Source organism: Eurypyga helias, unplaced genomic scaffold (genome assembly GCF_000690775.1).
Source record: "Eurypyga helias isolate BGI_N326 unplaced genomic scaffold, ASM69077v1 scaffold8944, whole genome shotgun sequence".
Classification (NCBI taxonomy): Eukaryota; Metazoa; Chordata; class Aves; order Eurypygiformes; family Eurypygidae; genus Eurypyga; species Eurypyga helias.
The window spans coordinates 33,036-45,194 of record NW_010245769.1 but is presented as its reverse complement, the minus strand read 5'-3'; the positions used below and the strand labels follow the sequence as shown (position 1 = coordinate 45,194).

At 41.4% G+C, this 12,159-nt stretch overlaps 1 protein-coding gene across 1 annotated transcript in view; it reads right to left on the bottom strand.

The window, feature by feature from the left end:
* Positions 1-625: 625 nt before the first annotated feature.
* CACUL1 (CDK2-associated, cullin domain 1) overlaps positions 626-12,159 on the bottom strand; it is a gene marked incomplete at its 5' end in the record, with an annotated part of 40,866 nt that continues 29,332 nt past the window's right edge. The window contains 4 exons of the mRNA XM_010150193.1: positions 626-1,132; positions 2,870-2,913; positions 5,753-5,891; positions 9,745-9,834. Coding sequence (XP_010148495.1) covers positions 1,092-1,132; positions 2,870-2,913; positions 5,753-5,891; positions 9,745-9,834 — 314 coding nt within the window. The remainder of the gene's footprint in view (positions 1,133-2,869; positions 2,914-5,752; positions 5,892-9,744; positions 9,835-12,159) is intronic.

The following is a 12,159-nucleotide window of genomic DNA, read 5'->3' as shown; positions in this document are numbered from 1 at the left end:
ACAGGAGAAATGGCACAGGAGCCACAGCAAACTTGGACAGGTACCACTGTTCGCTGATCGACCAGGCCGATGGAGATGCACTTCGCAGACCCACTAGACTGGAGAATTTTGCTTGCAATATTTCTACATAAAACACATCTCAGCATTTCATTCAGTCTGGAATTCACATCTCAATCTATTGCAATTATGGAAGCCAATGAAAAGTCAATGAGAGGGGTTCTACAAGAGTTGGTCCCAGCATTAAACACCAATACACATGAAAAATAAAAGGGGACAAACTTCCAAGTCATTATTAGTGATGGTGACAGATACCTCTTCTCTTCCTTCCTCCTTAAATTCACCTCCCATTAATGCAAGAGAAAAGTGCAACTTTGCAGCATGTTTGTTCACATCAAGTTTTTCCACAAGAACACATTTTGCAGTAACAAAATATGGTCTATAAAGTTGCAAAGTGCACAAGCTGAAGGCACAGAGTACAAACACATAGGAAAACAGATTTCAAAATACCAAAAAACAAACAAAGATATAAAAGAAAAATCTGGAATTTAAAACTCCCTGACAGAAGATACATTTATATGGGACCAACTCTTAAAAGGTGACAATTTTTAAACTAATGAACAAATACTGCAAAATAATGAAACTTTATTCTTATTATTAAAGTAAAAGCTCCAGAAAATACCTTGAAGTTTAAAAACTAATACACTGATGTATTAACTAGTTTTAAGAATGTCCTTAATATTAAGAAAAGAGTGCAAAAAAGATTCTTCCGTTCTAACGCTTTTGGAAGCTGCTGATTTTGGCTGCCTATTTCCACTTTGAAAGGATTGGTTTTCAAGGTGCATTCCTCACAAAAATCGCAGAACGTGTACTTGTTGAGAGGCCAGACCAAGGAATTACGTCTTTCAAAGTCATCCCAATTGTAGCAGCAACAGACTTTTTATTATATAAAGAAGAAAGTCCAAAACTCTTCTTTGAGGCATCGTTCTTGTCAGAGCTCGAGTATCAGCAGTTGCCAAAGGAGGCTCCGGATACCACCTGCGCTCCTCCAGTGTCTGTTCTGGCTAGGAATAGAAGCTGATCCAGTATGTTCACTATCTGTACCCCCTGGAGCTTGCACAAGCTGATGAACCATCTGAAATTACATAAAGTGTTCAAGAAATTTGCTCATATTAAACTTACACCTTATGTTCTTTGCCTCCCTTCCCCCAACAGCCCCAAACCCAGCGTTACACCGTTAACATTTTGCAGGCAAACAGAAGCTCATATGCCATGTAAACATCCAATCACCCATTCAGGTTCTAATAAGAGTTCATCATAAAACTATACAACACATTATGATGGGAAATAAAGCAAATATACTCAGCTGAAAGCACAGGAGGATACTTGGTGGATGGAATGCAACGAGGTGAGCTGAAGTTAACACCACCAGACAGATATATCCCCCAATCTCCAAGGCTATTTAATGACAATCAGGGCCTTGTACCAAAATCACAGAATCACAGAATCACGGAATGGTTTGGGTTGGAAGGGACCTTAAAGATCATCTAGTTCCAACCCCCCTGCCATGGGCAGGGACACCTTCCACTAGCCCAGGCTGCTCCAAGCCTCATCCAGCCTGGCCTTGAACACTTCCAGGGATGGGCCATCCACAGCTTCTCTGGGCAACCTGTCCCAGTGCTTCAACACCCTCTCCGGGAAGAACTTCATCCTGATATCTATTCTAAACCTCCCCGCTTTCAATTTAAACCCGTTACCCCTTGTCCTGTCACTACAGGCCCTTGGGAAAAGTTCCCCCCAGCTTCCTTGTAGCCTCTTCAGGTACTGGAAGGCTGCAGTAATGTCTCCCTGGAGCCTCCTCTTCTCCAGGCTGAACAAGCCCAATTCTCTCAGCCTTTCATCACAGCAGAGGTGCTCCAGCCCTCGGATCCCCTCCATGGCCTCCTCTGGACTCGCTCCAGCTGGTCTATATCCTACTGATGTGGAGGGCTCCACAGCTGGACGCAGCCCTCCAGGTGGGGTCTCACCAGAGCAGAGCAGAGGGGCAGATGTAGTCCCATACCTTCCTAACCTAGAAGGTATGGGACTACATTATCTCCTAGCCAAATATTTAGTCAGCACTGAAGATGGGACCTTTGACTGACTGGACCCAAATTGAGCTGTCTGGAGTAGAGCAACCACCTGAGAATGGAAATACCCTTCCTCTCTGCATCTCCTCCTCCACTCCCTAAACTACAGTAGGGGAAATTAAGGGAGTAACAAAGCAAAGAACCCTACAGTTAAACATGCAGCAAGAGGCTTCATCTACAAATGGAAGAGAACTTCCCTACTGCATGACTCCAACCTTTGTAGCCAAGTACTGTCTTTAGCATCTCATGCAGGTGGATCCCAAATAGTATTAGACACGTAATTGAGGGTTCAGAGTTGAAAAGCACAGCATTTCCAAACTCTCCATTCTGTCAATGGACAGAAAGACACATCACCAGTGGGTGATTTACATCAGACGTGGACTGGCTGACATTTCATTGCCTGTTACGTGTACCCTGACCAGGCAGAGACTCAGCACAGCTATGTTCTTTTGCCTCAAGACCTCAGCTTCTACTTAAATTGAGTGAAGTATCCCAGCTACCGAGATATCTTACTACTTTACTGGTGGCTGTGGGACTCTAGCAGTTAACCAGGCTGTAGATCCAAGAAGTTTGTACGATTACTCAGAAGGGCAGAGGTTACAGTGGCAGGCAGCTAGGTACACCTGGAGATGCAGCCTCAGACACCTCGCCACCCCCGAGAACCAAGAAGTCCACCACTACCTGTATGCCCAACCCACCAGGGCCTGCACCACACTGGAGGGCAGAGTTAGATGCATACTTACTGTAAGTCAGCTCTTCTCCAGCCCTCTTGCGTGACTGGTCACCTCTAGGAAAGAATGGGAAGAAAGGTCAGTTCATGATAACCTGACCTAATTGAAGCTGTCCCTGCCCATGGCAGTGGGGTTGGGGCGTATGACCTTTAAAAGGTCCCTTCCAACCCAAACCACTCGGATTTTAAAAAAGCGAAAGCAATAGTGGAATACCAAAGTCAAATCCTGTCTATCTGGAAAACATTTTTTCCTTTTATTCTTGTGCACACGAACTCTTAAAGCTGGAAAATCTGTCTGCTTCACAAGTTTCTTGTCATGATAGATATGCAATTGATACTGTCATAAGGGAGAGAGATCCCAATATATTTTCATCACAGCGGTTATAAACTTCACATTTTATCTGCTGGGAACTGGTAGAAATTGCCTTTTTTTCTAACAATACAAAGTGTTCTTCCCTGAAACCACTCTTAAAGGTGATGGACCTGCTGCGTATGCCTTGATTTAAGTCTTTCACAAGAGAAACACTGCCAGGCAACTGGCTTGTATCCCCACTTTCTGCTGCAACAGTATTTAATAGTGTTGATGAGCCAATTATTTCAACTAGAACCTGACACGCCATTAATGCTGCTGAAGACACCTCACTGAGCTGTGTCCCTCGTGGTTACTGTTGTAGGAAATGGAGCAGCAAACCATCACTGTTTTCTGGTGCAATTAGAGGCTGACATTTCATACGAACCCAGGAGAGAACAGACTTGGCACACGACTTGGTAAAAGGGAAAAACAACCCTTTTATAGATACAAATATATACACCTATATGTGTAGGAATATAACCTCAGAACAAATCTGAAAAGTTAAATATAACCTATGTTCATAACACAGGAAGAAGCACATTATATCTTGAAATACATGCATTTCAAACATCACTGCAAAATGCCATGTAGTAAATATATTACCTGTACTTCAGTTTTCTTTTACCCGTGTCCTTTTAGTAAGGACAGACTCTTAACACTTTATATAACCTCCATGTTTACCTGACTGCACTGACTACCTGACAGTACAACCACATAAGGTACACTGTGCAAAACATTCATCAGAGACAAAATGCTATCAATCAGTCATTCCACTGCAAAATTTGATTTTGCATTTTTATTTAATAAATTGAAAGCAAGCTACACAGAAACAGCAGTTCCAAAAAGCATGGGCTAGGGTGGGCCAATTTTCTAAATCTACAAGGCATATCAATACTCTTCACATCTCTAGTACCCTGAAGATCCCATACTGCAGAAAAACAAAAGGAAGACGAACTCTTAGAAATTAAACTCTGCAAACAATATGTGACACAGAAATCTTTACTTCTTCTTTGCATGACTACCTTCTTTGTGCCCACCCATCACACAGGACAGTCAGTTTCCTAGGGATTTGCCTTTGTTCCAGTGCTAGAGAACTACTTTTCTGCACAAAACAGGAGTTGCTAAAATATATTCGGAGGATCCCACCAAGTCTCTAACAGGAGAGCGCCACAGAGGGATCTGGCCTTTGCAATGGTCAGCATCCTTATTCCTACTGCCCTCCCTTCCCCTTGATACACTCTCCTCCTCAACAGTACCAGACAAAGCGCTCTGCAGCCAAGCTGACAAGCCTGTCTTATTTTCAGGTACCTAGGGAAAAATGGTTTTGAAACCAACTGGTTTTGTGGATACTGACTGTTACTACTTCAAACTTCATTTTTAATTCTCCGTGAAGTGTGCAACTGGGGAAATACATAAGCAGAACTATTACACGCCACCTACAGAATTAGTAAGATTGAAAGTTGGACAAAACTAAAATGTTCCTGTTTGGTTTTGTTCTGTGCATTACATTCTTTTGTCAGCCTCATATACTTACTCAGTTTCCAAGTCTCAAAACTACTTCCTGTGCCAAATGCACTGCTATTCTCAGCCCAAGCCCTTATGGCTTTAAGTGTCTTAACTCGTGCATATCTATCAAAAACATTCTTTTCCTCAACAGAAAACCTTACAAGGAGTGACTCTACAATACCACTTGCTTTTGGGTCAGTAATAGAGGTGAAGCTCAATAATTTACCAAGCTTTGAAGAAGAACTTCAAGGAAACATACAAAAGAGTATGAAATCCAGGAGTACATCTAACACTGAACATACTTGCATCTAGTGTGTGTTCAACCTACAGGATGAGATTCTCAGTGTTGCACAGGTGACAGGAAAGATGAAGACGTATTCTCTTCATACATTAATGAATCTCTCAGGACCAGAGCTCGCTAGCTTCCCCAGCCTGATCTTGGTTGGTCAGACTACTGCAAAAGTGCTACCCTGCTGTGGTGAAAGCACTGTGCTTCTGCCTCTGCAGTTAAATAGAAGAGCAGAGAGCGACAGGCACAGCCCAGAGGGAACAATATAGCTTATGAAAATGTCTCTTTTACTGTTTGTTCACACACCCCGCCCCCAATTCAATACTCAGAAGAACATTGCCTATTTAGAACAGCCACCCTGACTGTAAAAATAGCTGCGAAAGTGGAATAAGGAGAAGTCATCAACTGACATTTTCAGAAGCATCGGGGAAAAAAAGTCAACTTATAGAAAATAAATGGCCAAAGTAAAGGCTGAACACGAGCACGATCGTGCATTAGAAGCATGATCAAAACACAGGGAAGCATGACCTGTAAGCAATCTGTTTCATGAAAATATTTCAAGACTTCTGATCATCTATTTTTTGGTCCCATCTGCAGGGTTGGCAGCACTCAAAACCTGTGGAAATTAAGCCCATATTGTTGTGAAGTTTCTTGAATAACTCTTATTTTCTTAGTATTTTTAGATATATCCATTTTTACCATTTTAGCATCGTCCAGCACAATTATTACTGAAGACTAATAATTATTACCTAGTAAATCCATTCTGCATAAGCTCTCTTTGAAGCTTCTGGTCTTGAGCAGCATATTCCTGAAGCTCAGATTCCACAGCAGGGGGGAGAATATTTGGGATGAATTTAGAAAATAAAGCTGGTGCCATCTGTACCCATTCTGTAAGAAGAGGGAAAGCAACACCACAACACATGGAAAAGAACTTTTGTGAAACTTTACTCTTTGACATATGTAACTTTGCTCTCTTTTAAATGTTGTTTAAAAACAATGAAAACCCCCAAACCCACCGAGACTTAAAGCAAAACAAATAATCAGACTTTTTAAATCAAATGTTTACATGTAGATAAAGGAATTACTATTTTTTTTTTGGTCAACCACCTCATCGTGAAACTGAAATTCAGTTCTTGCTGTATGACACAGGTCTCTGGGCACTCCCAAGGACAGGCTCTGACGATCAGCAAACTCACTTTGATAATCAGAGCATTTGTAACACTTTGCTCTGGGAAGCATATTCACAGAATTTACACCTTTCTTCCCTTACTTCTAGAAAGCACAGTAATATCACCATAAAACCCTGCTTCTCCATCCCCCATCTGAAATGGATTAATGCAATTCTCACTGATCTTCCAAAGCCCAGGTGAACACTTTTTAATGTTCATTATGTAGTTTTAACCTGTATTAGTTCAGCTTCAGGAGAGAAATGTGATTTAATTTCACTATGCTGAACACTGCCTTAAAGAAGCAAGGCAGTTTCCCTTAAAGCTGCTTTAAGGCTGATGATAAGAAATGCAGACGACTGAGCAAAAGATGAAAGTTGGGTTTACAGCAAGTGTGTTAAAAGTTCTAAGAAAAATAAATACTCCTCGAGTATTTCTGAAGCCAGACTTTCCAGAGATTGTAGCAGTTTTCTTAAATCTTATCATGGAAAAAAGGGTATGCTTTTACATATATTCACTAAGGGACATCACGAGTTTTTAATCTAATTCCCACATATGGTTACTTGGTCTATGCCAAGCTTCAACAGCCTTTACTTTAATTAGTAAACTCACTAGATAATCATTACTAGTGTACTACTGGTACTAGTACCACCAGTAGTGCTATTACTCGTACTACTAGGTGGTTTAAACAAAAAAAAAATGCAATAACCTCCCTCATGATAGAGCATTTAGGTTGGAAAAAAACTTTGAGACCAACTATTAATCCAGCACTGCCCAGCCCACCACGAAACCATGTCCCTCAGCACCTCATCTACAGGTCTCTTAAATCCTCTCAGGGATGGTGACTCCACCACCCCCCTGGGCAGCCCCTTCGGTGAAAACGTTTACCCTAATATCCAATCTAAACCTCCCCTGGCACAACTTGAGGCTGTTTCCTCTTGTCCCATCACTTGTCACTTGGGAGACGAGACCGACCACTGCCTCCCTGCACCCTCCTTTCAGGGAGCTGTAGAGAGCGATAAGGTCTCCCCTGAGCCTCCTCTTCTCCAGGCTGAACACCCCCAGCTCCCTCAGCTGCTCCTCACAGGAATTGTCCTCCAGACACTTCCCCAGCTCCGTTCCCTTCTCCAGACACGCTCCAGCCCCTCAGTGTCTTTCTTGCAGTGAGGGGCCCAAAACTGACCACAGGATTTGAGGTGCGGCCTCACCAGTGCCCAGTACAGGGGAGCAATCCCTCCCCTGGTCCTGCTGGCCACACTCTTCATGATGCAGGCCAGGATGCCACTGGCCCTCTTGGCCACCTGGGCACATGCCAGCTCATACTCAGCCACTGTCAACCAATACCCCCAGGTCCTTTTTTCCACCAGGCAGCTTTCCAGCCCTTCGTTCCAAGCCTAAAGCGTTGCAAGCAGTTGTTACGGCCCAAGGGCAGGACCCAGCACTTGGCCTTGTTGAACCTCACACAGTGTCATTGGCCCATCGATCCAGCCTGTCCAGATCCCTCTAGCAAGAGCTAGTTTTTTACCCAGGGAAGAATACACCTGTCCAAGCCATAGGCAGCCAGTGTCTCCAGGAGAGTGCTGTGGGAAACGGTGTCAGAAGCTTTAGTAACATCCAGGTAGACAAGATCCACAACCTGTCTCTCATCCACTAAGCAGGTCACGTGTCATAGAAGATGAGGTTCGTCAGGCAGGACCTGCCTTTCATAACCCACTGCTGACTGGGCCTGATCATCTGGTTGTCCGGTACGTGCCATGTGATGGCCCTCAAGACGATCTGCTCCATAACCTATCCTGGCACTGAGGTCAGATTGACAGGCCTGCAGTTCCTCAGATCCCACAGATCACAGCAGCACTCGATTCAAAACTAACAAAAACAACCCCACAACACAAAACTATACAGATGTGAAATGTCACTCTTCATCTTATGAAATACAATAAAAACGTACCACACAGAACATGGTACCTCCTACAAACCTACTGCTACTGAATGATCTAGCCAAGCTAATGAACTGATTTGGAGTTCACAACATGAAATACTGTTGTAGGGTATTTTATGCAACTGCTAGATCATTATAGATGAGGTGAAAAGAGTATTTCAGATTAAAACTAAGTGGGCCAGCCAGCAGCCTCAGCACCTGCCCAGGCTTCAGCCTTTTCTATTGTGGCCACCACGTGCTGGAGCTGGAATTAGAAGACAGTCTTTTCTGGAAATATTTGAAGCCAAACAACTGTCAAGTACTTTCAACTTGAAGTAAAAGAAGAGAAAGAGAAAGCCCATGGCCACTAGCCACACCAGCATGGCTCCTCCTTTTACTCTATGCACTGCCTAAACAGACACTTCCCAGTGTTGCCCTAATGCCCCAGCTCCTCCCACTGGCCACGTTCACTGCTTCACTTCCCCAGTCATCTGCTCCCAGTCCCCCTGATACACCCAATGAGGCATGTTCCACAGGATGTTAAAAGTACTACCTCAGAGGATCTCCTGCCCTGATTGTTTCAGAATGAATCTTCAAGAACCAGCACCCCCAAAGAAGAGCACTTTACATCATGAGTCTATTTTGTGCTCTTCTGGTTGGAATGATATTCAAGTTCCTCATTTTCTCAGAGGCTGAGAAGTTGGAGGAGCAGGTAATTAGAGCAAATGAGTATCTGTTTAAGCAACAGCTTAAAGTCAATCACCTGTGCCTCCGTACCCAGCTGTGGAGAGCAAGTATCACATACTGTAGGAATAAATATTCTTATACTTAAAGATCTTACAGACATAAGACAATGATTCAAAATCTGATTAGGCCCATGATTCCAACCCAAACCAGTTATCTGTTGTGTTATGAAGTAGAGAGCAAGACAGGGATTGTCTGAAACGCATAACTGGGAAACCACAAGTCCATCATCTACAATATTAAGTGCAGTATAACAAAATCATCCTGAGCTACTTTCAGAAGAATTATACTTTTCTACTTATGCATATACCCTTCCTTTCTTTAATACTGAACAGTTTCTAAAAAATGATGGTAAGATGTTAGTTTTGCTGTTGTAAAAATAATCCTTGCTTACTGAAAGTGTTTTATCCATGTATTTTGTAAACGGAGAGTCCACCACATTTCTAGCATGTACACCTGCTAAACAATGAAATAACACCAGCCAAATGATGGCTTCATAGAAAAAAATAGTTATTCATCTCATGTCAAAGATCAGGCTGTTCAAAGCATGTCTCACAATCTAACTTTCACTGTTTCAACACTTCTAAAATTCTGCCTGACTGAATCATAAACCAGTCGCCTGTCTTTGTTTCTACACAGCAAAATAAACAGGCCTTGCCTCTGTCTCCAGAGCAGAGGGTTGGGTTGGTTTTTTAAAATGAATTTGGTGTTCACACGGTGCCTTGTGCAGGTCACAGAGCTGGGCAACAAGAAAAGCCAGGGCCTTTGCACAGTAGAACTAAGCATTCTAATGGACAGAACACAAACACTTTTGTTTGTTAAACGTGCCTTAGATTGACAGTGATCGCCTACGTAGGTAGGAAAACATCACAACCACAGTATGGAGACTCCTAGAAACACTTTCCCTTTTTACCTGGTCGTAGTGTATACAGGCCTTTCACAATATTTGCCATGGTTGAAGGAGTTATTTGAAACGGCGTTGACTGAGCTTCCAAAAGTAAAGCTGAAATAAAATTAAGAGAATTAGTTATTTTTCTGATCAAGAAAACAGGTTCTTACACATTTTGTATCGAAGAAATACAGTAGTTGTGCTTTCTTTTTTATCTGATCTCCTCACAAAGGAAACAGCCAGGCACCTGACTGACAACTTAGTTTTCAAGAGTAATAAAGCATCACCTTTTAATAGAAGTATTCCGTTCAAATTATGCATGATGAAAATGTGAAGTAACTTATTTTTCACCCGTTTTCAGACAGGCAGCAGGAGTTCTCAGGGAAAACCAAGCAAGTGATGGCTCTAAGTATTCAGATGCAGAACTGAAGTAAACAATTTATTTTTAGAAGCACTCATATCCTGAGTGTGCTAAACACCTGGAGATCCACAAATCCTCGCTTTACAGTACTTAGCATCTTGTCCCTAAAACTAAGGCTGGATTGAAAGTCTATGAATAAAGGACAAGTAGTATAAAAAAAGTAAAAATCAAAGAGGAAAAGTTGTTTGCTCTTTTAAACACAAGTGAACATTTCTATTTCATTTTTGGCCTCTTCAGTAGTAAACACTGTAATAATGGCATCTTCCTCTTGTGGAAAAACCTGGCAATAGCAGATTTACTGCTTGTATCACAGTCGTGAGGCTGTTAGTCTGCCTTCTATTTATTTAAGGTTTGTATATCCACCTGAATTACAGAAAAAAAAAATGCAAAGAAAAAAATTAAACAATAAAAAAGCCTTTCAGCTTTTATGCCTCTACAAAGGAGTTGAGCAGTAAAAACACCTTTCTGTACCTACTATGTAGAGGATAAATGATTCTTACAGTTCCACCTAAAAGGCATCTCTCTCGTGCTTACATCGTAGAGACTGTTTTTTAAACTTCAAAGCTTCCCTGGTTCCATCTTCAGCATCTACCACTATAGTACTTACCATGAAAGAAAAATCTTTGGTAGCATGTTATTCTCTTTGTGAAACTGTTTAAGGGGCTCAAGTAATAGGAAGATTAAAAGAAAAAGTATTTTTTCTAGCCTCCAAGTAATCAAAGCAGTTATATTTAACAGTTATAGATGAATTTATTTTACAAAGAACCATCTTAAAAGTGCTTACTCCTTTCAGCTGAAGCCTTGAGGGGGTGAGAGCCTGTGATTTGTTTTATAATGACATATTTACAGCCTCTTTCCAGAAGATTTTTCAAACAGCCTCTTGGCAGCCAAGAAAGTTGCAAATCATAACATTAAAAAGGGGATTATGCTTTATAATGAAGATCTGGAGCCAGTAATGCACAATCCACCCAATGTGTGTGTATACATGTATATGTAATCAGACTGTAGCTACTTCAGCATAAGCTTCAACGATGTATTTGTAAAGTGTCCAGAGAATTCTGAATTTGTTCTTCATATGTAGACATCAAATTAACTTCCAAAGCTACGTATAACAAATTATTTCAAACAGAATAACCCTAAAAATTAATACTGGCCTAAAGACCAAAGTCCAGAGTAAAGTAATTTGAACATTTTAATAGATATTAAGAAGTAATTCAATTAACAAAGAGTTTCTTGATTTTTTTCCTGATAAGCTGAAGACCAAAGTCCAGAGTAAAGTAATATGAACATTTTAATAGATATTAAGATGTAATTCAATTAATAAAGAGAGCTTCTTGGTTTTATTCCTGATAAACCAAAAACTGTGCTTTCCAGTAGCATCCAAGTTAAAATTAGCAAGGGCAATTTAAAAATATACCAGAAGCTAGTTTATATAACTGTATGTGTCCAGGGCATACCGTGGAAGACAGAAGAGCTATCCCGAGTAGCTTTGAGGACAAATCCAAGCATTAACAGCAGATGCCCACAACTACATAACAAACTGGAGGGCATCTGACTACTCGGGTATCTCTGAGTAAATGGAATATTGCAGATCACACTTAACTCCACCTATGGATGAAATCTGAAATAGAAGCACACAGCCGTATGGACTGTCTAACGAAATCCCCACGGGACTCCCTTAACATGCTCAAGGGGCTGAGCAACAGAATGATTTGTACAAGCAATAGTTTAAGAGGATAGTCCACATCTTGAGTATAGTTCACCATCCTAAAGATGCAATATTGTTACTTTAAGGTAGAATTCACCTATAAAGCTCACTTTGATCGTGATCCTTTCAGATAACATGAACAGATGTATTTGCAACATAATGCAAGTAAAATGAGCAGCCACTTGTTTCTGTTTTAGATTACTGACCACATCACCTGGCATTAAAAGAGATTGTATGAATAAAATCAGTGGAAGAATTCACCTGGAGATCAATCCTATAGAAATATCCTCTTTATATCACTATTGCATCT